Source organism: Petromyzon marinus, chromosome 25, assembly GCF_048934315.1.
Source record: "Petromyzon marinus isolate PM22_M1 ecotype Great Lakes invasive population chromosome 25, UKy_Petmar_22M1.pri1.0, whole genome shotgun sequence".
NCBI classification, from domain to species: domain Eukaryota; kingdom Metazoa; phylum Chordata; class Hyperoartia; order Petromyzontiformes; family Petromyzontidae; genus Petromyzon; species Petromyzon marinus.
This window is the reverse complement of record NC_133691.1, coordinates 4,292,842-4,316,435: the sequence shown is the minus strand read 5'-3', so window position 1 is coordinate 4,316,435 and position 23,594 is coordinate 4,292,842. Positions and strand designations below refer to the sequence as shown.

At 44.9% G+C, this 23,594-nt stretch overlaps 2 protein-coding genes across 5 annotated transcripts in view; both read right to left on the bottom strand.

Moving 5' to 3' along the window:
• The window catches only part of LOC116945944 (disheveled-associated activator of morphogenesis 2-like), a 32,525-nt gene extending 24,665 nt beyond the window's left edge, over nucleotides 1-7,860 (bottom strand). The window contains exons 1-2 of one of the 2 annotated variants that reach the window (XM_076069651.1): nucleotides 3,989-7,860; nucleotides 3,153-3,371 (exon numbers count right to left, since the gene is read on the bottom strand). The gene's annotated coding sequence lies outside the window, so the exon portion shown is untranslated. The remainder of the gene's footprint in view (nucleotides 1-3,152; nucleotides 3,372-3,988) is intronic. The other variant, XM_032960646.2, reaches the window with a different exon arrangement.
• Nucleotides 7,861-8,002: 142 nt separating this feature from the next.
• On the bottom strand, nucleotides 8,003-22,429 carry KARS1 (lysyl-tRNA synthetase 1). 3 transcript variants are annotated; one of them, XM_032960649.2, is made up of 15 exons: nucleotides 22,300-22,417; nucleotides 19,554-19,721; nucleotides 18,964-19,117; nucleotides 18,305-18,470; nucleotides 17,331-17,424; nucleotides 16,627-16,813; nucleotides 15,854-15,979; nucleotides 15,336-15,455; nucleotides 14,784-14,946; nucleotides 14,455-14,628; nucleotides 14,044-14,129; nucleotides 12,667-12,752; nucleotides 10,793-10,919; nucleotides 9,644-9,787; nucleotides 8,003-8,943 (listed from the first exon to the last, which is right to left on the bottom strand). In XM_032960649.2, exons 2-15 carry the CDS (start codon nucleotides 19,688-19,690, stop codon nucleotides 8,860-8,862), a joined length of 1,848 nt encoding a protein of 615 aa, XP_032816540.1. In that variant the 5' UTR covers nucleotides 19,691-19,721; nucleotides 22,300-22,417; the 3' UTR covers nucleotides 8,003-8,859. The 3 variants fall into 3 exon arrangements, with proteins under 3 accessions (XP_032816540.1, XP_032816541.1, XP_032816542.2); XM_032960650.2 differs by having other exon boundaries at nucleotides 19,554-19,717; nucleotides 22,300-22,388; XM_032960651.2 differs by lacking the exon at nucleotides 19,554-19,721 and having other exon boundaries at nucleotides 22,300-22,429.
• Nucleotides 22,430-23,594: the final 1,165 nt, after the last annotated feature.

Sequence of the window (23,594 nt, the reverse complement as noted above, 5' to 3'; positions counted from 1 at the left end):
GCAAAATGCATACATTTTGCACGGCAAGTAAACTGGGACGTCACGTCTGTCATGTGACCCGCGTGCGGAAGCGTAATGGAGTGTGCCTGCTGATCGCGGGTAAAGTGAAAAACAAATGTGTTGCAGGTCTAAGGCGTTCTTCGCGCAACATTGATGTATTATTTCAGTCGTTTACTGCCGTACGCACCCTGAAAGTTTTGTGTGTCTACAGCAAGGCCGTAGCCATGGTGTCAAATTTGGGGGGGGGGCAAATCTTCCAGGGGGTCTGGGGGTCCCCCCCCCCAGAGAAAAATCAAAATTTGAAAACGAATTTCCTGCCTAATATATATTTTAAAAAATTAACTAACACATAGGATGGACTTTTTATTTTTTACAATAATGTCTAATAATGCATTGTATTACATTGCTGGGTTTTCTTTACCTTTGATTGTCTATATATAAAAGGGAAATTTGTGATTGTTTGTCTGTTCAAAATGTTTAGCATACTTCCCGACATGCAACAAATTTGAAATTTGCCATGTGGGTACTTTCCAGACTGTACACCATGCAAAAATAATAATAATAGACTTCTGTATTTTTTTTTGGGGGGGGGGGCGCAGTAATGGTTTATATTTTGCACGGCAAGTGAGCGGTGACGTCACATCTCTGTCATGTCACCCGCATGCGGTAGCGTGTAGTATGCCTGCTGACGTCACGCCCCCCCACCCTCCGCGTAGGCCGTGTATCCCGCACAAATGCGCGGCTGCGGGGCGGGGGGAAATATGTAACAAACTTTTAATTTGCCATGTGGCTAGCTCCCATACTGTACACAATGTAAAACGTATAAAAATGTACTTTTGTATTTTTTTTTTGGAGGGGGGGGGGATGACCATGAAGTGTGTGGCGTCAACCCGCATACAGGACTGGATTCCTTTCCGCGATTTAAAGAATTTAATCTTGGCGCGCGAGCGTAAGTTTATTTTTTTCCCACCGCGCGTTGGGTTTTATTTTAATTAATGAGGTAATGATCAAAGTTATATTTTCATTTGTATATGTTATGTTTTTCAGTTTTCTGAAGTTTTTAAATATATTTCCCCCCCGGGCAAACGCGGTGTACTTCCCGGTAGTTTCGCTATTAAAAAAAAACGGGATATTATTAACTTATTGCGCACTCCAGTTAGAGAAAAGCGTGTCTCTAAAAATAATTGCCAGTACTCTTGCCTGTTGTGATGGATTCACGTCACATCATATTTACACCAACAAAAATCTCACTTTACATGAACATCGTAAATTAAATAAGTAAAAAAAAATCAAATAGCTTTGTCAATCCACTGCTGGATGAAGTCCTCCCACATCGTGTGGGTTATGGAGGTTATTTGACCATGTTTCACCACGCTGTAGGTCAGTCCTTGTGATCACTGTTACGTTGCAATTATGGCTTTATTTTTTGGTGATTTGGAAAACGTTTTTTTGGTTTGGACATGTTTGTTTTGTTGTAGTACGGAGTTAGACTGGTGGCCTTAATCTTAGTTTTTTTTATGGTGGTTGTTGTTGTTTGACTTGCATCCCACTGGGATTTTTTGCACACAGCGTTGGTGGTGTACGGTGCTTTTTTCAGGAATATTTTTGCTGGTTTTTTTTCCATGGATTTTCTGTTTGCACAGTCACACATAGTCACTTTAAGATGTTTTTCTTGTTCGTGTTTTGTTTTTTTGTTTGTTGTGGTTGCACCCGATTCAAGAGCCGAATGGCTCACAGGGCTATACCTAAATAAACTGATAGACATTGTGTGGGGAGCCAGAACCGCTTTAGATAATGACTCGCCACCAGTGAAATCCATGGCGGGGAATCGAACTCGAGGCTCTTGGTTGGTAACTTAAATGTTGTGACTTTTCAAATATTCAACTGTGAAACAAACTCGGCTGGTACAATGAAATTGGGTGCATCGTATTACTTGGCACGCGCTTACAAGATGGATGTATGCATCGAGATAATGTGTTCTCCACTGCTACCTTGAAAGTCTGAAACTCAATCCAGTTCTCATGGCTGACTTGACCGTCCTGTTAATGTCTCCGTTTGTATCCGCGAGTCTTTTTTCGGTACGAAATTTTCCTCCTTGATTGCATTAAGCACACCTTCTTTAGTTAAGGATCACCAAGTGATTTCTTGAACAGAGTTTCAAAATATGATACTCTTGTCAATTGCACCGCATTCTATCAAATACGTAAACAACGCACACTGTTGCTAATTGTTGAACTAGAATTCTGCGTATTGGGTTCAAATTTGTCCCAAGTAAATCCTTTAAAAAATTATCACAGCATGAGGATGCATTTAAGAAGAGGCCAGCCGCCGGGTGATGGATTGACGCCGGCATATCTTTGAACAGCCACTTTGTTGAACTGCTCAACACTCAGCTGCTAGCCCATTGTACAAATATTTAGCCGGCCAGGGGCCATCCACACAACGAATTCACCCGCCCCGCTGCTAACGTGTCGATCTTACGCGTGCCGCGTTTGTCAACCACGAGGTTCGTGGCAGTAGGTCGAGCGCCGTGGGCAGCTTCGTCCGCGGAAACTCCCCAAATCAGTTCCCACGCCCGCCTGGCATGCACGCACACCACACCTACTACTCAGTTACTTTCCGTCACACTCCATCTGTTCATTGTGTGCAAAGCTATTTGAATAAAAAGATACCAAAAAAAACCTGTACTATGGAGAAACATGCCCCTTTACTTGGACAGCTCTATAGCTCGCGCGTACGACAGAAATAATTCGAGTTGCGTAAAATCCTGATACTGCGTGGGATATAATTTACTGTCATTATTCACGTAAAAAGGATTAGGCAACAAATTGTGACGACTTTGTAGGGTATTATACATAACATGGGTATCAATCATACACACTAACACGGACATACACTTGTGAATCACACCACCAGAAATTACGACATAGCAGTTACCTCGATATATTTAATGAAAAATTATAACAATGCACAATACATTACGGCGCTTTGACAATCCACGACAGGATGAAAGGCTCCCCATGCCGAGTCAATCGCACGCCGTCAATGAACTATATATTTCAGCACCTCCGATTAGCACGGTGTGAAAGAAGTTCAACATACGGTCACACATACATACATGCATACCACAGTACAGCAAATGGGACTCTCACCTGTTTCGTCTGAGTGAGATCGCGTTACCCCTTCGCACGCGTAGGGGTTTTCTCCGGGTGCTACGGGTTTCCTCCCACGCGTAAACACTCAAGTAATTGGCCGATAACGCCTTTCACGTATCGAGGACCGCAGAGCTCGGGAAATTGTTGTTGGTAGCGCGCGGGCGGGCCACACCGCGTGCCTTGCTGCTGCTGCATTAGCTCGTCTGATGATGACCGCTTGTGTTCAGGGGCAGAGCCAGGGGGGGTGACACGGTAGACAATTGTCACCCGCGAAAAAATATAAAAAAATCGAAAAATCTGAAACATTCTGCGTATGTGTACGACACTCGGTCTGGCGGACTCCGTGCAACTTCATTGTCAGAGTGTGTCGCCAACCGATGTCGTCTAGTTCAACAGCCTGACTCTCTTAATCATTCTTGAAATTAACATTTGTTGAATGTCACCCGGGCTGAAAATCCTGGTTCCGCCCCCGCTTGTGTTGCGATCGAAACGTCGTGATGTGTTTTATTTTATTTTATACCTACGTGACTTTACCGAAAGAACCAAAGAGTATGGATTCCTGCAGTCACGAAAGCTTCAAATCAAGATCGTGTGGTTCCTCCTCGCTCTCTCTCTCTACAGCACGCTACACGTTGGTATTAACGTCCAGGACTATCGCAATAACCACACGACTTTAACCCACTCCTCCCAACAAACGGCGGCTATGGTGTGGTTCACCATAGCTCAGCTTACACCCACATATTTTACAACTTACCTGCCTCATGAGATAAACAGCACACACAGACACATCTTCTACAGGGTAAACAACACGTTGTTTTAAAATAATTACGTACTGATTGTCGCCTTCTCCGACACGATAGTCTAAGCAAGCAGCAAGCAGCAGTGTTTCCCCGCGGATGGCAGACGCAAGCAGACTTTATGTGAAGTTCATCTCATAGCAACACAGAGCTCTCGCATTGACCGGACCGCCCTCTTCCCCCACACCCCCCACCCCCCAACGATGTCACACGGAGTTTAAAGGCGCGTTTCCTTCTCGGCAGAGCGAATGATGGACGCATGGAGAGAGCGAGAGAAGAGAGAGAGTGAAAAGATGTTTGAAGTTATAATCGAGAGACAAAACGGGGAACTCACAGGATCAGAGAACACACTTGCCGTGACCACGTGGCCGAACCCCCCAAGAAAAAAAACACAAACAGGGCATCAACTAGGACTATTACAGCAAACCCGTGGGTTGTGGGCAGGAACAAGTTGCTCGTTGAGGAAGGGTCGACGGCCCGGGTGATGGAGACTAACGACGGAGTATCGGTCAAAGGAGGGAACACCCCCAGAGGACGACCACCGCGGATGAGACGGAGCAGTATGGATGAGCTTGGTGTGCAGGAGCCAGATGGGTCGTTGTACAGCATGGCCGTGAGAGATGACCGCGGCTTTGTGTTTAAAAAAAAATTAGAAGAGGACGTAGCATCGTCGATGATTAATAACGACGCAACTTTTGTCTTAACCAGGTCGCGCAGGACCGCTCTATGTTGAACTTCATTCGCACCGTACGTAGCCCGACCATGCTACTCGCATACCTACAATGGTGCAGCGTACTTCAATAGGGTCTACAGTTGGTTAGGGCCTTTTAATAAACACAATAGACAGGAAGGACAAGTTCAAAGGGCTCGCATAATGCAAATGCATCATGTACGCAGACTCAGTAATTCCTCTCCCACCATTGTGCAAGAACGCAGAAGCGTGGTCACCACATCTACGCCTCTAAAAAATAAACGAAACAGGTGGGCTTCTCCACAAATCTGGCTGTCGCCTGATGAAGCTCGTTGTAATTACTGGCGAAACGTCGTACTCAAGATTGTAAATGTTGTGGCTTGGCTCTCCAACACACCGGTGGTGCTGTACTCGTAACGAATTGGCACGTGCCGTTTACGCGACAAGCCGGGTTTTACGACACATTTGTATATTTGTTCATCATGTTGGTGGTCTGCGCCGGCTTGGAGAAGGGGGTTTGGGCAGGACGAGGGTTTAGACATCGCTCGCCACTGACGTTAGCCGTGGTCTGTAAATTGAAATCGGGTGTGCCGCGGGTCCACAGTAGCTTCATTGCCGGTCGTGACATTTTGAGTATCGGCCCGTTAACCATCATCATCATCGCCTGGGCTGATGACATGAGAATCATCTACTGGTGCGGCAGCAGCAGCAGCATCGCCTGCTTCGTAGGTGGAGTGGCTGGACCTGTCCCCGCCGTGTGAACGTTGAATGCCCCCGCTCGTTGCTCACTCAAGTCGCCAATGGAGAGGGCCCACTGCCCCTAACGTCCGTTTAGAGCATCGGTATTATTAGCACGTGCTTTTCTTTAAGTGAATTTAGTCCGTCCGTGCTGACGACTCTACCCCTGCCCAAATGCTGATGCCCGACTGCTGACACGCATGCTTATAAGACGAGCGTGCCCACCGCTGTTGATATTTAAAAAATAACGTGTTGGAACGCGAGTGACTTTCATAACCCAATGTGCATCAACATCGTTACCAAATGGAACTTTTTCTTTGCAGTATCAATACAGTATATGGGGAAACAAGAATAGGTTTAACCTTTCTGCCACTTGTTTCATTGCCGGAAAGGGTAAAACGTATTATTTCCAAACGTTGTTACTGTTCTGCGAACTTTCGTGGGTTACTTAACGACGATCCCCCCCCCCTCCCCTACTCATTGGTACTTTCGGTAAAGTCACGTAGGTATAAAATAAATCACGACGTTTCGGGCGCAACACAAGCGTCCGTCATCAGGTGGGAAATCGTGGTCTGCTGCTAACGATCCCCCCTTTCCATCGATTTAAACACAAACTTCATTGAGTCGCGGTGCGCACAGTCGAGACGTTACTTAAGTCGAGCACGGCTTGCCGCCGATTCCAGTTAAACAAAACTAGCCGCCGTTAAAACCCGCAAAACTCAAATTATATGGGTTCGTACATAAAGGACGCAGGATCATATTGAGACTTCAGTAACTCATCATTTACTTGCTCGAGCAAGCCGGTTGTCAGGATAGCACGCGTTGAACGTTTGGAACATTTACACACACAAAAAACCTATCCGTGCTGTAAACTTCAGTTATACGGAAGTTGCCATAGGTTACAAAGAGACACCTTTGAATATATATAAATAAATGGCACGATAAGTACACTGACCGCAAAGAAAAACTGCAGGAAATTCCGAAGCATAACTCCCACTGCCTCACCTAACCGGTAAGACGTCTTTTACAGTGTTTGCGACCACGTGCAGTTGAAGCGTCACGTGCCGAAACCTCCATCAGAGACTCAGAATTAACTCGGAAATCACAAACGACCTCGGAATTCTGTACGGGCATTGCATTCTTGACCATGGCGATATATTTCAGAGCCAATGCTGTGTAGTGCGCTAGCCACGACGAGGTTTTAGTGTTGATTTGCCATTTCTCCTCCTGTTGACGAGTATACATACGGCATCAGATAATGGTGTCACACCCAATAAACAGGCAGTGTTAAAGGAGGGCAAGAGGAAGCCACCAACATTGATATGGCTCAAGTCACGGCTCGAGGAACAGAGAGCTTGGGAGCGTGACGATGCGAGGTGGAGGGAGCAGTGGATCGGATGGAGCTTGAGCAGATGGTCAAACATATGCTTTATGTAACGCTATAGTAATAGGTTTTTACCCTTTTATCTGGCACAAAAAACTGACACCTTTATACAAGGGATCATGTTTGCAAAAACCACAACACAAGTAGTCAAAATGCAAAGACAACTCTGATCATATGCACTGTCCTTTAATTTGATTGGTCCACACCCGAGACGGCTTTTCTTAGAGCCCAGTCCAAAAAGCCGTCTCGGGTGCGGACCAATCAAATTCAAGGACAGTGCATATGATCAGAATTGTCTTTTTTGTTTGCATTTTTACTGCTTGTGTTGTGGTTTTTGCAAACATGATCCCTTGTATAAAGGTGTCAGTTTTTGTGCCAGATAAAAGAGTAAACACCTATTACTATATCTTGTTACTGGCAAAGGAGGTCTCAGTGTTATGTAACGGCTATTAAAACATTAAGTGTAATAGCGTGTAGTACGAGTGGTACCTAATGTCCTCCGACGAGGAAAGGTACGTGGACATTGTAACACATCCCACGGAGTAAAGAGGATTATGCACAAATTATCCAATTTTTCCTCGAGGTATGGGTGTAAAATTCCACATTTGATCTGGACAATAGTCATTCACCATATGCAGTGCTTGCATTCCTATATAGTACACACCTGCCCAGTAGCAGCAAGTTTGAACAGGTCTGCAACCTTTACCTTTTTAATGTTTAACTCAAACTCGTAATTTATTGCACGATCTGCATAGGAAATCCGTTAAAAGTCGTCTGCCTATCTCCACGTTAATCGATTAGATTTAATCATCGACTCAAGTTCCAATTTAAAACCGTAGTGAGCCAAATTACCATTCAACTTGGGAGTGTTGGTAGAGGTAAGATCACACTGAAAATATTCAGATTATGTAAATTATTCTTCAAGTTGCTGCAGAGAAGTCAAACCAAGCACTTTCACGAGTCGATATATACCAATCGCACCTACTGCTGCTTCAGGTGATTTAAAGCTTGTAGTGGTGACACATGCCATTTCATACGTAAACTGACCTTTCAATATAGCTTGTAAACGATGTGCATAATGTTGACATTCAAGCACGGACGAAAATGCACATTTGCATGAAATCAAGGCTTGATAGCAGATCCATAGCCCATCCGGCATGTGCCCACTTGCTTCCAAGTAGCACAAGTTGAAGATTGCACGCAAGAAAAATAAAAATTGCCAACGCACACCTCTGCATTAAAATCCACAAGATGCAAGTGATTTATTAAAATGCAACACACATGAAGCAAAGCTGCGTTGGTGTGAAAGCTGTGACCTCGTGTGTACAAGGGCTGAGTTGAAGATGTTGTGAACGCAAGATCAAGATTGTTTTGTCGAGACACATACCCAGGTATTTACCTATGCAGTGTCGAGTCAACTGCTTCTGGCAATGGATAACTTGCCGTCAATATTTCTTGTACCATTCACCCAAATACTTGCATGTAAACTGCATTTTTTCACGTTAAGAAACTTTCCTTTCTGAAGTAGCACCCACATTTGACATTTTAACCACGCAACATCGGTGATAACCGCACCCAGGTCGATCAAGTTCATCATGATTATAAGTTCGTCCTGATTTAATTATAAGACAGAAGTTTAGCTACTCAATAGTTTGGGAACCGAGACTAGAAAGGCGAGTAGTACTTATAAGCAAAGTCAAAATAGTTAACTGTAAAACTATTGTTGACAAAACAATGTAAGGTACGTTTCCATTTTGTGGTGGAACACATATGATGAGTTAGGGAGGTTACCGGAGAAAAAACCCACACCGTTGTGAAAAGTTTACGCAAACGAACAAAAAGATCACAAACACAAAAATGTTAGGATTACCATTGCTGCACATCCTGCTCGTTTCAACTCATTCGGCTTCGCAGTTCTCATCCCCCGTCACACACGTGCAGAGTCGCACAAATCGCACCAAGCACCGCAAAGAGTGGTCGTGGGAAGAGAGAGAGAGAGGGGGCACACGGACGTTGACGCGACCGAGCAAACGGTGATGGAACAGCGTCGCGACACGCAGGCGGAACCGCCACGACCCGGGGCGGTTTGGCCCCTCACTGCTGGAGTGCCGGTTCAGCTGCTGCTGGGCTCTCCTTCTTGTGTTCCTCGGGTTTCATGGCTGGGAAGAGCAGCACCTCCTAGTGGAGGAAGCAGGGTAAAGTCATTAAAATATATATTTAGGCAAAATCGACGGCAGAGTATATATTTTGATTTAAAGCTTTCGTGACCGCGGCAATTCATATTCTTGGTTCTTTCGGTAAAGTCACGTCGAAGGGAAACAATAAAATAATAAAATATATATTTTAAGTAATAAAATATATTTTTTATTATTTAAAGAACCAAGAATATAGCAGAGTATATACTCTGTGTCAGCTGATGCAGATTATCAATGAGAAGTGTTGCATGTATTCTTTGGAAAAAAATTATTCCAATGTTTGAGTTGAAATGCGCAAAATAAGCAATGAACCGGATAGTACAGGAAGAAAACAGAAGACATGACAGGCCAAGGAAGAACTGGCAAAAGGCAATATTGGGACATTACCATTACCAGAATTATTAATTATTACAAATAATTCTGGAATTACAAGGCAGCAATTACTTCCACTGTTTAATGATCAGACTTTTTTTACACGATCTAATCCAAAAAACCTCTATTATGGATATTGGTCGCAAAAGCCTACGTGTTAAACTCAATGCAGGAACTTGATTTCCTGATGTGTCTTGACACTAGGTACAACGCAATAAACGGCATATTGTGCACACGAACACACAACATACAATTTATCTACATCCATTGCATATCATCATCGTCAAGTTGCACTCTCTCCACCACTGCACCTTGATGTTGTTGGAGTTGGTGAGGAACATGGTGAGGCGGTCGATGCCCATGCCCCATCCGGCCGTGGGGGGCAGCCCGTACTCCAGCGCCGTGCAGAATGTCTCGTCGATAAGCATGGCCTCGTCATCACCGGCTGCCTTCGCCTGTGCGCGATGGGGGTCGTGGTGGGGATGGAGTGGGGAATGAGGTTGTACACATAGAGGAACCCAGTTGTTGGAATGCTTGGATTTTTTTTTTTTACAAGACGCAGTAAACGGCGACGTCGAGAAAGTAACAATTGGGAATCCATACTCTTGGGTTCTTTCGGTAAAGTCACGTAGGTATAAAATAAAATAAATCACGACGTTTCGGGCGCAAACACACAAGTGTCCATCATCAGGTGAGAAAGCATGGACTGCTGCTGAGGCAGACTGTTTTAAAAGGCTAACGATGTGTAACTGAATAGATTATTCACACTTTCAGTAGATTATATTTCACGGCCCAAGGGGCAAATGAAACTGAATGAGAATAAATGAGAAACAATACGAATGAGACAGTAAAAACGATACAAAAATATTCGGTCACCTTTTTGTGACCTTAAAGTGCAACAATTCATGAAATTACTGAAGGGGATTGTTACATGTCTAGCAACTGTTATAGGATAAAAAAACGATATTATAAAAACTATATATTTTTTTATCTTGTAGACAAGTACCTCAGCTAAGAGTCCCATCAAATCACATGTTACCATTCGTCCAAGACTTATTCAATTTACACAAACTAAACATTTAATTTACCAGGTAAGGCGCACTTAGCGACTATACATCTCTTTTTCAAAAGCGACCTGGCCACAAATGATAGCTCAGCAGAGTGGCTTATCACGTAGTAATGTATAGCAGCCAAATACTCTAAACATGTGTTGATTCTGAATTTGGAAGTAAAAACCATAGGACCTGGAGTAAAATCCACACGACCACGGGAGTGAGAGAGAACATGCAAACTCCAAATATACAGGCAGTCACAGGGTGGGGATCGAACCCAAGACCTCCTGTATTCCAGGCGAGGTAGTTAACATCGCCACCGTGGCACTTCCGATGTACATTGCAGCGCTACATCTGTCGAGGAGAATGCAGGCTCATCTGCCGTTCTCCGTGGCTCGGGGAGCTTACATTGGCCTGCTCCTCGAACAGCTGCCTCTGCCTCAGCGGATCGTTCAGCTCCGTGTAGGCATTCACCACCTCCTTCTTCATCACGAACAACTCGAAGCGCTCCGTCAGGCCTTTGACCTTGCGGTGCCTGGGGGGGGAGGGGGAACAATGTCAGGTGGACGGGGTCAACCACACCCAGAACGAAGAGAGCGGTCCACTAAGAGCTCAAAAACCGTTCCTCGGGGACAAAGCGGCAGATAATTACACAAGCACCGGCACTCAACATGCATATCATAGACACAATGCGTTCAATAATAACACTCCCCTCATTTATTTTTTGTTAAAGAACGTAAAAGGTGACGTTTTGGGAAATGGCCCTTCTTCGCAGCATGGAGAAAGGATTATATACTTTTTTCAGAATTTATGCAGGGTTATTGAATGTGTTGGGTTTAAGTACAATGGATTACTAATGCCACTTAAAATGGAGATTCAGATCTCCCTTGCTAAAGATAATCTCATCGATTTCTCACTTGGTTACTTAAAAGAAAATCCATGTAATTAATGTCAATATTGTGATATTACCATTACATCACTATATATATAACATAACAAATAACTGTACAAAAATTAAAGAAATACGTAGATGACAAAGTAATATATTTATAATAAATACACAATCCATCGCACAGCACGCAAAACCCCAGACATTTTATGAAAGTACACAATAACGTGCGACCTTCCGAGTACTATCCTTAAACCCTTGCTGGGTGAAGGACCTCCACGTGCCATTCAGGTCGTGGGGGGTTATTTTGACCATACTTCACCACACTGGTCCGTGTGCGTTGGTCAAGGTGCAGAGCATAGACATGGGAACGTAGAATGGACGGTACAATAGATGCCCCCTGCACTGCACACACACACCGCAGGCGAACATGGCGATGGCCCATCTGAACACGATCCAGGCTCAACTACAGTAAAACCTTAGATTGCGAGTAACTTGGTCTGCGAGTGTTTTGGAAGACGAGCAAATTTTTTTTATAAATGTTAACTTGATCAACGAGCGAGGTCTTGCAATACGAGTAGTACGTATACGCTTTGTCTGCCGAGCGTCACGTGATCACTACTGAGCTGATGGTGTCTTCTCTCTCTCTCGCTGCTGGATTGTGGGTAATCGTCTCCCATGCTAGGTCTCAGTCGGCGTGCCTCACTCGTATAGTCAACATCCGTGCGAGCGTATCCTGTTTACTACAGTACTATAGTGTTGTGACCACGTGTGTGTGCGTAAAGCATTTTTTTATTTTGTGTCTAAGAGTCGTGATTGTTCTTTAGTAACTGTACTGCAACAATGGCCCCCATGAAGAAAAAGGTTGAAAAGGAGGCAAAAGCAAGTGTCATTGGATAGGTTCCTTGTTAAAGTCGCACAAAAAGAAAAAGATTCCAGTGAGCCAACAGATGGCAGTGATTCCGTTAGTGACAGTGAAAGTCGTCCGACACAATAACCCTCCTCCTCTCCTCTCTCGTCTCCCTCACACCAGCCACGATTAAATTTAATTAAAAAATGTGATTACTTTACATTCAATTTAAATAATAAAAATATGAAAAGTATTTTGTATTAATAATTTTTACATGAATATTTTTGGGTTGTGGAACGAATCATCTGAGTTTCCATTATTTCGTATGGGGAAATTGGCTTTGATATACGAGTGCTTTGGATTACAAACACGTTTCCGGAACGAATTATGCTCGCAATCCAAGGTTTTACTGTATACTCAAAAGCTCCTGAGATTCGACAAGATGGTGCACGCTCCCAGAGCGATTTGGACATAGGCCCAGGTGCAGTGCTCAGGGTGCAGTATTGCTGGGTTGTGTGGGTGGGGGGATGGTATAGCACTCACCACTTGGCCAGGGGGCTCATGATCTGCGGATGGTCACAGATGAAGGTGGGGTTGACGCAGGTGACTTCCAGAAACTCGCCCACCAGCTACCGGCAAACAGGAATGCGGACGGCGATGTTAAGGCAGTGCAGGGCGTTTCACTTCAGCAACTACGACTCTGAATGAACATTGTCAATAGTGGCTTTCCATTACTTTAAAGAGTAAAAGTCAGCAAAAGTTTTTGTTAGTCCAGTTACAAAACTAATGGCCACCATTTCACAAGCACAAAGTATAAATGTTAGCTTTTGAAAAGGTGCACTTCTTTAAAAAACGGTTGTGCAAGTTATTTAAATGGTAATTTAAAAGACCGTCAACAGTTATAGATTTTAATAGAAACCCAAGGATCGGTTTCCAACACCCCATGCTGAAATACTGATAATCACACATCATAGTACATATATTTGTAGTGAATGCGTGTCAGTCATGTAATACTTAAACTTTATGCACACTTATTTTCTGATATCATACCACACCCCACACAAGAATAAACCAGCTCCCAGCACGCCAATGGACGTAAGTACAGCTGAACAAAAATTTCGATTTAAAGCTTTCGTGACTGCAATGATTCATCTTATTTGGTTCTTTCGGTAAAGTCACATAGAATGAGGATAAAATAATAAAATGATAAAATAAAATAACACAATAATATTCTCACGACGTTTCGGCCACAACACAAGCGGCCTTCATCAGGTGAAGGGACGAGACTGTCTGGTAGGACAGCGCTGTCCTACCAGATAAAATAAAATAACACAATAATAGGGACGTCCCTTCACCTGATGAAGGCCGCTTGTGTTGTGGCCGAAACGTCGTGAGAATATTATTGTGTTATTTTATTTTATCATTTTATTATTTTATCCTCATTCTATGTGACTTTACCGAAAGAACCAAAGAAGATAGAACTGAACAGTGCACTCCAAAGAAGAAGCAGCACACATGAACAATGAATCAAAAAGTTTGCGAGACAACCAATATCGTTGGTGCATAATAGACCTATGCCATAAGTTAAAAATCTCAGGATCAAACATGTGTAATATTATCAGAGCACGTATGTTTTTTTCTCCAAGTACGTGTGGTTAATGCAGACTTGATGCCTTGCAATAAGTATCTATTTGGAGTTTGAACATCTTAACACCTGTTTTATTGCCAGAAAGGGAAAAGCCTATTCCTATTTTTTCAATGTGTAAGACTTTGCCAGTTCCCGTTGGAAGTAAATTAACGCCAAATGCTCTAAACATCCTCTTTTAACAATGAGCACAGCCCTGTGGATGAACAGTGAATTGCACATCACATAGACACGCAACCAAGATAACTTGCTGTATCTTTCTGCGTGGTTCTCACTTTATCGAGAAGTCTGGCCATGGTCCTTGGGGCTGGGCACTCCACCCCCTTCTCCACACACAGCTTGTCCACAGCCAGGCGTGCCTCTGCATACACACGTGTGTTGTAACCATAGATTAATTGAATGTTACATTCTAAATCTGTATTAGTGTCAGCCGAATGACTTTACTTTTCCTTAACGTATTTTATATTCTCAAACTCTTTGTTCCTTCGTCTCATGCCAATGTCACCTTCTCTTAAACAGATCTCCTTTTCCATGGACTGCCTCCCCCAGCCTCCAAACTTCCAATTCGCTTTTTTTTTTAAACGTAAAACTCGCGTCCAAATTATTCATGTCACCAAAAGACCACACGGTTCGCCATGAAAACCATCAACAAAGACGTGTCGGCGACGGTGTCTCGTTGCGCTCACCCTCCGTGCTCAGCGTGTCTGCAGCCGGCAGCTTGGTGTCCAGCACTCGCTCCAGGTCGCCGATCAAGCTGAGTCGCCGGAAGGGCGGCGTGAAATCCACCTCCACGCCCTCGCCTTCCGGACCATCTGGGTGCAGCACGATCTTGAAACCTCCCGTGATGTGCTTCACCATGCCTGCATCACGCGCGCGCGTGAGACCACAGAGAATGTGAGCACACGGTTACGCACGCGCATGCGCACACACTAACGTGGCAAGATCAAGGTCGAGGAGGCGTGAAGCCGGCGAGCGGCGTGCGAGGGTACGGGGCCCGGGCTCGTGATGTGCTGACCGGACAGAAGCTTCTCGGTGATCTCCATGAGGTCGTTGTAGTCGGCGTAGGCCATGTAAAACTCGCACGTTGTGAACTCAGGGTTGTGCGTAAGGTCGATCCCCTCGTTGCGGAACTGCCGCCCGATCTCGTACACGCGGTCCATGCCACCCACAACCAGCATCTGTGGTGGGTTGGGTGAACGATAGGAGACAGGTTAGGATTTCGTTTTATTTAATGGCAATTTTTTGGATTCCTAAATTGTAGACATTTTACAACACAATGACTACTTCATAAAAACAATGTTTCTGCTCATGAGACACTCATTAGATTCCATGTGTGAGAATACATTATGTATAGGTATATTGTATACCAGGAATAATTACAGCACATTAAACGATTTTGTAGCTTTATTAGCCCAAGCACGTTCAGGAGCAATGCTTTACAACAACATCATATTAGCACTCATTGTTTTTTTCTTTATCATATTAGCAGTCAAATACTTTAATTGTTTTTGACTTGCTGGCCCGAGTCAATTTTCCAAACCCTATGTCGTGCCCTCGTGGGATCCACCTTGAGGTAAAGCTCCGGAGCAATCCTCATGTACAGGTCCATGTTGAGATCGTTGTGGTGCGTGATGAATGGCCGGGCCGCTGCTCCTCCAGCAATGATGTTCATCATGGGCGTCTCCACCTGCCCCATGCGCCCCCACACAGCATTAAAACGGCGAAATATTCTCTCTTGCCCCTGCAGCGGATAAGGGAATTGCCGTTAGCGAGCTCCTATGAGAGAGTCCGAGTGGCATACGAGGTAGCAGTGGAGCCAGCCTTTGTCTCAGCAGCCACTGCCTCACCAAGTTATTTGGAACTACTTTTAAGGCTGAATAAAACCGAGGGTGAACCACAACACATGCACTTGTTTAATGTATGTTTGCATGTGGAACTGTCCAGGAATTGATCGGGGTGGTAATACCAAGATGGCAATGCCATTCACCAGCCACTATAACCACTGTTCTCCAAGTGAGCTAAGCAAAACTTAAAATGTGTCACGTTTATTCAAATTCAAATGACAGCTGACAGTAGATTGAACACCTCCAGGAATCCGAGGCTGTCCAGAAAGTGACGGACGTAGTTGATGATCTTGGCACGGACGATGAATTTCTGCCGCACGTAGTCGTTGAGGATCAGATCAAGGTATCTCTGGCGGTAGCGGGTCTCCTGCGGAGGGTGGTGGGGGAAGCATTGAATGTGTTTAATTCGAGTCGACTGTAAATTCTCAACGACATGAGTGCACGTGCTTTTTATTAACCAATTCGTTCACGTGTAAGCGCAACCAATGGCACAACATTGTAATATTATTAATCGCAAAAATCCTACACGTTTAAACTGCAAATGTAATATTTCATCTCATCAGGCAATGCTTTGTCAGTACAAAGCCAGCTGTGATGGGGATAGCAAGTCCTGGCCCATTATACCAATAACACTGTCCGATCAATTTTCAAGCTGTGAAGACAGCAATAAGTAGTGGACCATCGCGGCAAGATATTGTTCTCAATTAGAGCTGCGATTACTATAAACCTGGCGGCTGCGACGACTCGTGGACGGAGAATCACGTTCCTGCCGCACTAGCCAACAATTATTTTTCTTTTCAGCAAACGTTTCACCTTTTCAACGTACGCATGCAGTTTTGTGAAGTGCATTCCTACAATGTCGAATGATACTTATTGCACTTAAAACGCCACTTTGATTAAAATCACTACCGTTGTTATTTTAACCAGGCTTAGCGCCATCACCGTGGACACGTTTCAAAGACTTCTTCGAATATCTCAGGGGAGGGGGGGGTCCCTCCCTCCCCCCCCCCTCACCTTGTCCTTGAGGCCAAAGTGCAGGTGTGGCAGCATGTGCAGGCAGGGCGACAGCAGCACCATCTCGGACGGCACGATGCTCAGCTCCCCCTTCTTGGTCTTGCCCGGATTTCCACGCACGCCCACCACGTCGCCGCGCCGTAGCTTGTTGTTGGTGAGGAAGAAGTCCTTTTCCGTTTTGTAGAATCTGAGTGCGTCCGAGCGAACGCTGCCATTCAGTTTTGATGTAACCGAGAGCCTACGATTTATACATTAAGGGCTATGATATTCAGTAAAAGAGACGCAGGATTTTTTTTTGTTTGAATGCTAACAATTAAATAACTTAATTAATTTCCACAGCAGTTGTTTTAAACTTAAAAAGACATAACAAAATAGCAAAACATACCAACGCTAACTCAGGTGAAATATACAAATTCCAGAAATTTTAAGGTGCACATCTAAAATATCTTATTGATTAAATGTATTAGCACCAATACTCTTCAGTTTGAGCGATCTAATTATTCCAGCTATTTGAAAGCGTTACACAAGGCATGGTACACGCAAGCACTCAAGTACAATGTCTTACTCATTTCTTTAAGACTACTTTTTGCGTTTCATTCATTGCCCTTACCCCCACACCTCTGATTAACACGCTTGGCTATGCATGGTGCGAAATAAGTTCAACATACATACAGGCAGAAGTGCAGTAGGGGAGGGGGCCTTACGTGGCATTGGCCATGACCTGAAGTTTCACCCCCTCGCCACGGAGGTCATAGAACAGCAGCTTGGCCCCCGACGCTCGCTTGGCATGGAGTCTTCCTGCAGGCCAATAGCGTAAACATTGTCACTCCCCGTGAAACTCAAAAGGCCCAAACCTTCATGTGACCATGCTTCCCAAGTTCAGCCAGTGGATAAACTACAGCCGGATTTCTGCTCATGTTATAGAAGCCAAATAAAGCAGGGATAAGGTATGATATTCAGGCATCGAATATTAGGTTTTACTTTATTGTCTTATTTTGTTTAATTGTTTTATTCTCATTCTACGTGACTTTACCGAAAGAACCAAGAAGATTCATCCAGGCACTTGGGTAGACTGGACAATTATTGAAAATACAACACATTTAGCATAAATAAAGTTGAGTAATCTATTATTTTTTGTTACCGAATAAACATATGAAAATAGATTAAACTGAATTTCTGAAAGTTAAATCTTACAAAGCTTTAGATTATGTTAATGTATTCTTCATATCAGCATTAAGAATGTAATAATGTTTTCATACTTATTGACAGTACTGTAATTAAACCCATTCCCATAGTTGGGAATTCAGGAGTAATTTTCATCCGATCCTGTTTGCATGTTTTGCCACAAGTACTGTGTGGTTCATGCAGACTTGATGCCTTGCAAAATATATCTATTTGGTGTTTGAACATCTTAACATCTGTTTTATTGCCAGAAAGGGTGAAACCTATTCTTAATTTTCTTAGACACTGGAAAACAGGTCCCATAGGTATAACTTTGGGGGTGTAGTTTACATTTTTATTTATGCACAGCACTTTTTAGATATTTCAATATGCAAAGGCACTTTATAAAAAAAATAAAGATTATCCTTTTTAAACATTACGTACTCATTCTAAACATTTAGACACAAGAACAACGTCTACACAGCAAGTGATTAAACCTCAGCGGGCGGCGACTGACCTGCGACCGCCAGGCTGATGTCTGTAAGGTGATCGCCAGGCTGCAGGTTGGAGTAGCGTTCCACAAACTCCGTGAGCGACAGATCCACCTGGAACTTGTGTGGGTACGGGTCATCTCCAGATGCCTGCATATTCTGAACGGCCTGCGTGCGGATCTTGTAGTATTGCTGCAGTGGAGATGGCGCATCGGGCAATGACCGTAGTCACCAATGAGAATACACAAGATTCCCGAGCTGCAACTCAATAGAGATGTTGCGATTTGCACAAAATACAGATTTATTTTCATTATCATTTCAATTGCTGTTATTTGAAGTGGAACATGCTGTTGTTGTTGTTGTTGAAATAGGGACAAAAGGAAAGGAGACTTGATTGTGTTTTGCACACGTTAAAAAAAAAAGCAAACACAAAAAGGAAGTTGAAAACATTTTACAATCCAAAAAGAGAAAAATTAAACTTAAGTTTAACGTAAGCAGAATTCACGCAGGAAGCGAGAGTAATGTTGGTTTACAAATACACAAATTAAAACTTAAATACAGAATTATTTCAAGTACACCCAATGCGGGTTATCTTTCAACCAAGAGGGCACAAGCAGAGCTATTGCAGACTGAAGAGGGCACTCAAGGTTGGTATTTTTTTGCGGTGTCACCGCCATGACCTTACATTGGGGTCCAGGATCTCCTCATCCTCCTGCAGACAAGAGGCCGCCCCATCAGCCTTGCCATGACCTTCCGCCGGCTGCTTTTCGGCCACCTCGCGGGCCTTGGCTTCCTTCTCGGCCGCTTTCTGGGCTGCTTTCTGCCGCCTCTTCAGCTCACTGCGAGGGCGAAAATGACAACATCCATTTGGGTTTGTTGGTACCAGTACAAAACACGTTCCTTAATAATCTTTAATATCAAGATGGAAATTATTGGATGTATGTCACCAAAGATCACTTAGTATTTCCCACATCTACATTAACCGGCTTATTTTGTTGTCAATAAATAGTCACCTGGAAAAAAACCTGTAGACCAAAATGATATTGCTTAAACTGACAAATTCCTTTCAAGATGTCATATACAACCAGACACAATAAATACCTATCAGCAACTCTCGCCTAGCTACTTCGCGAACAGGTAGGGCCCCGAGCAGTATCGTTGCTAAAAAATATATATAGGGCGCATTTACTGCTCCTTTATAGAAGCTGGCCACATTCAGAACTTAATTCTGGTGACAAGGTCATACAGAATGAAAATACAGCACGGCGCACACACCTTGTTTTACTAATGCCTCCAGACGTGTGTGGGGCCATTGTACATGACAACCGCTGGCCGGCGCACACTCGCCACACCGCCCAGGCGGCCTCCCCAGACCGCCCGCTAAACAGGCCGCCCACCGCCCGGGACAGCATTGCGATCACGTTACCCAGATGCCCTATCTACCTGGGCATCAACCAAAGCAGTGAAGGAGAAACAAGAGAGAGAGAGGGGGGGGGGGAAGTCATTTCTGTCAGGCTATATGACATGGCGTCTCTCGCCAATTGTGAGCAATGGTTTCAGTTCCTCGCAAACCACAATACGTGGGTACCATTACTGATGTTCTGGGAAGATTTAACTTCACGATACCAACGCGACATTTGCAACTTTTAAAAAAGCATGACGCGAATACCAAAGAAAAGGAGAGGGATAAGCGAGGCTAATTTCAAATAACAATTCGCGCGAGCACGGGGGAGAATATTCAAACTCCAAATAAGCAGACGTCAGGGTTGGGATCAAAGCCACGACCTCCTGCATACCAAGCGAGGAAGTTAACATATCGCCAGTGTGGCGCCCATCTAGATACTACGAGTGTCATGGCCCAAACCTATAAAACTAAAACTCTTAAAATACGAATACCATTGTCCCGATGAATTACCCTGGTCAATGAAGTAACAATAGAGAAAAAACACATGACTAATCTCAAATGAGCATCTGCCTTAGTTGTCTTTTTAAATCCAGATAATGCGGTGCTCAAATCTGAGCCAGTGGTGGAAAATCCACATTCCCAGGGCGGGAGCTAATATTTCCATAGAACCAATAATTGACTTCCGAACGAAGTGGTTGTGTCACAGGTCAATGCAAAGCAAGAGCGAATTCATGAACGCGTGTGTACTCCACGACGTCCGACATTCGACGTAAATATGCGCGGTCAAGTCAAAGGCATTGCTCTCCCTGCTCAAGGCAGTGTATAGTCGTGGCACCAACTACGCAGGCAACCCTGAGGTAGCGCGGGTGGGAATTCCACATTCCCATGGCGAGCGTTAAGTCTTCTATAAGACAACCATTCGCGACTTCATTCAATCGCAACTCACGGGCCAATTTCTGGCACGACAGCGCTTCTGGGCATCACGAACATGGCCTACAATGCAAAAACTGCGTATTCACCGGCCAAAGCAACGTGTCTCCCTGCTTCCCCCCCGAAAGACAACTTATGTTGTCGATTCCACATTACCATGGCCGGATCCCCCAACGAGGAACCGTAAAATCTAACTAGCACCACCCTCGAATTGGGCTTCACCCGGCGCTCACACGCTCGTGTTTTACGGCGTTAAATGACACCGCCACTTTGTTCGGTGTGCGAGCGGTGGTGCAGTGGTTAGCGCCACGCTGCGCTACGAACCCGGATATCCGAGTTCGATTCCCGCTCACGGCCAACACCGGTGACGATTATCTGAACCGGTCCTGGGCCTCCCCGAGGTCGACTCAGCCTCGAATGGAGTGCCTGGTGCGGCGTGTAAACACAGCCACTAGGGGAGACAAAGGCGGTCGGGCGTGGTGCTGGCCACCAACCCCCTCGTGTACCGTACTGGCCTTCATTGGTGCTCGCTAACAGCACTTGACCCTACAGTCTTTGTGTGAAAAAAGAAAAAAAACTCACCCCACCCCAAACTAGAACTGGTCATCACGTAGAATGAAAATAAAATAATAAAAATAAAACATAAAAAATATTGTTATACTTATATTATTTTATTTCCATTCTACGTGACTTTACCGAAAGAACCAAGAAGATGAATCCCTTCAGTCACGAAAGCTTTAAATCGAAATGACGAATGATGCAACCCGCAGCGCGTTGTAAACTCTCGCCACGCTCGCGATGCAGCGAGAGCTGCACGCGCGTTTCGGGGGTTTCTGTCACTCAAGCGTCTCGGCCGGGTGGTGTGGTGGTGTGGTGAGTGTGGTGGGTATGGTGGTGTGGTGGGTACGGTGGTGTGGTGGGTACGGTGAGTGTGGTGGGTACGGTGGTGTGGTGGGTACGGTGAGTGTGGTGGGTACGGTAAGTGTGGTGGGTACGGTAAGTGTGGTGGGTACGGTGAGTGTGGTGGGTACGGTGATGTGGTGGGTACGAGGGTGTGGTGGATGTGGTGAGTATGGTGGTGTGGTGAGTGGTGTGGTGAGTAATGTGAGTGTGGTGGGTACGGTGAGGGTGGTGAGTATGGTGGTGTGGTGAGTATGGTGGTGTGGTATGGTGAGTGTGGTGAGTGATATGGTGAGTGTGGTGAGTATGGTGGGTGCGGTGAGGACGGTGGGTGTGGTGGGGACGGTGAGTGTGGTGAGTACGGTGAGTACGGTGGTGTGGTGAGTGTGGTGAGTGGTGTGTTGAGTATGGTGAGTGTGGTATGGTGAGTGTGGTGAGTATGGTGAGTGAGTGTGGTGAGTGAGTATGGTGAGTGTGTATGGTGAATATAGTGAGTATGGTGAGTGAGTATGGTGAGTATGGTGGTGTGGTGAGTATGGTGGTGTGGTGAGTATGGTGAGTGTGGTGAGTGAGTATGGTGAGTGTGGTGAGTGAGTATGGTGAGTATGGTGAGTGAGTGTGGTGAGTGAGTATGGTGAGTGAGTGTGGTGAATATGGTGAGTGTGGTGAGTGTGGTGAGTATGGTGAGTGTGGTGAGTATGGTGGTGTGGTGAGTGAGTATGGTGAGTGAGTGAGGTGAGTATGGTGAGTGTGGTGAGTATGATGGTGTGGTAGGTAGGCCCTCACTTTTTGCTGAGTTTCTCTCCGTCTGCCACCGCAGAGGCCACTCCACCCTCGTGCACGTCCGCCATTGTTCGCGACCTTTGACCCCCTCACTTGGAGTTTCCGCTTCCGCGTAGTTACGGGATGCCGCCTTTTTAAACAAAACAAAAAAACTAATTGGTTGTTTAATTGGTTCTTTGTAAAAAAAATAATTAGCTTCACGAAGATCGTCACCAAAATGTCAATATTCCGGACAAAGTTGTCTTAGTGGTGGAGGGGGTGGTGGGGGGGGGGGGCTCGTGACGTCACTTGATTGACACTTGACACGCGGTTGCATCATTCGTGAGAACTTTGGCGCCCGTGTGTTAACGGATGTATTGTTGAACTTCTTTCGCACCGTACGTAGCCAGCTGTGCTAATCGGAGGTGTGGGGGGGAAGGACAACAAACTAAGGGGCCGTCCATAAATGACGTCACGCACCTGGGGGGGGGGGTGAGACATTTGTGACGATGTGTGACGCGGGGGGGGGGTTGAGAAATATGACGTCACATCAAAATGCACAACTTTTAATAAATATAGACAACACGTTTTACTTAATTAAATAAGACTTTTCAATAAATGTTTTCTCCTACATCATCAGAGTGCAGCGGCACATTAAATACGCACTACAATGACAATAGTTTAAATCGATTTGTAGCATGTTTTATAAAAAAAAAATTGTGGGGGGGGGGGCAGAGCTTTGTGACGTCATATTTGAGGGGGTCTTACTTTTTGTAACGCGGGGGGGGGGGGGTCAAAAATCGTCCAAAATCGTGTGACGTCATTTATGGGCGGCCCCTAAAAACAAAAGGCAGTTCTAGCGACATGAGTTTTCAATCTCGATTTAAAAGTCTAAGGCTCCAGTGGCTTCCCGATATTAACTACTTTATTACACACGCAGTGACGAAGCACCCCTGTGAAGTAACACGCAGTGTAACAGCAAATGGAACGCGATGTCAAGGGTGGTCAGAATTTCGATTTTTCAGAACCACCCCCGACCATTGTTGGTTTGAACAAGAGGGGGGTTTGGGGCCGTCCGTAAATGACGTCACGCGATTTTGGACGATTTTTGCCCCCCCCCCCTCATCACACCACGGCGTCACAAAAAGTCAGACCCCCCCTCAAATATGACGTCACAAAGCTCTGCCCTCCCCCCCCAAATAAAACATGTTTCAAATCGCTTTAAACTATTGTTATTGTCGTGCGTATTTAATGTGGCGCTGCACTCTGATGATGTAGGAGAAACATAAGAAAAAGTATATTTGATTAAGAAAAAGTCT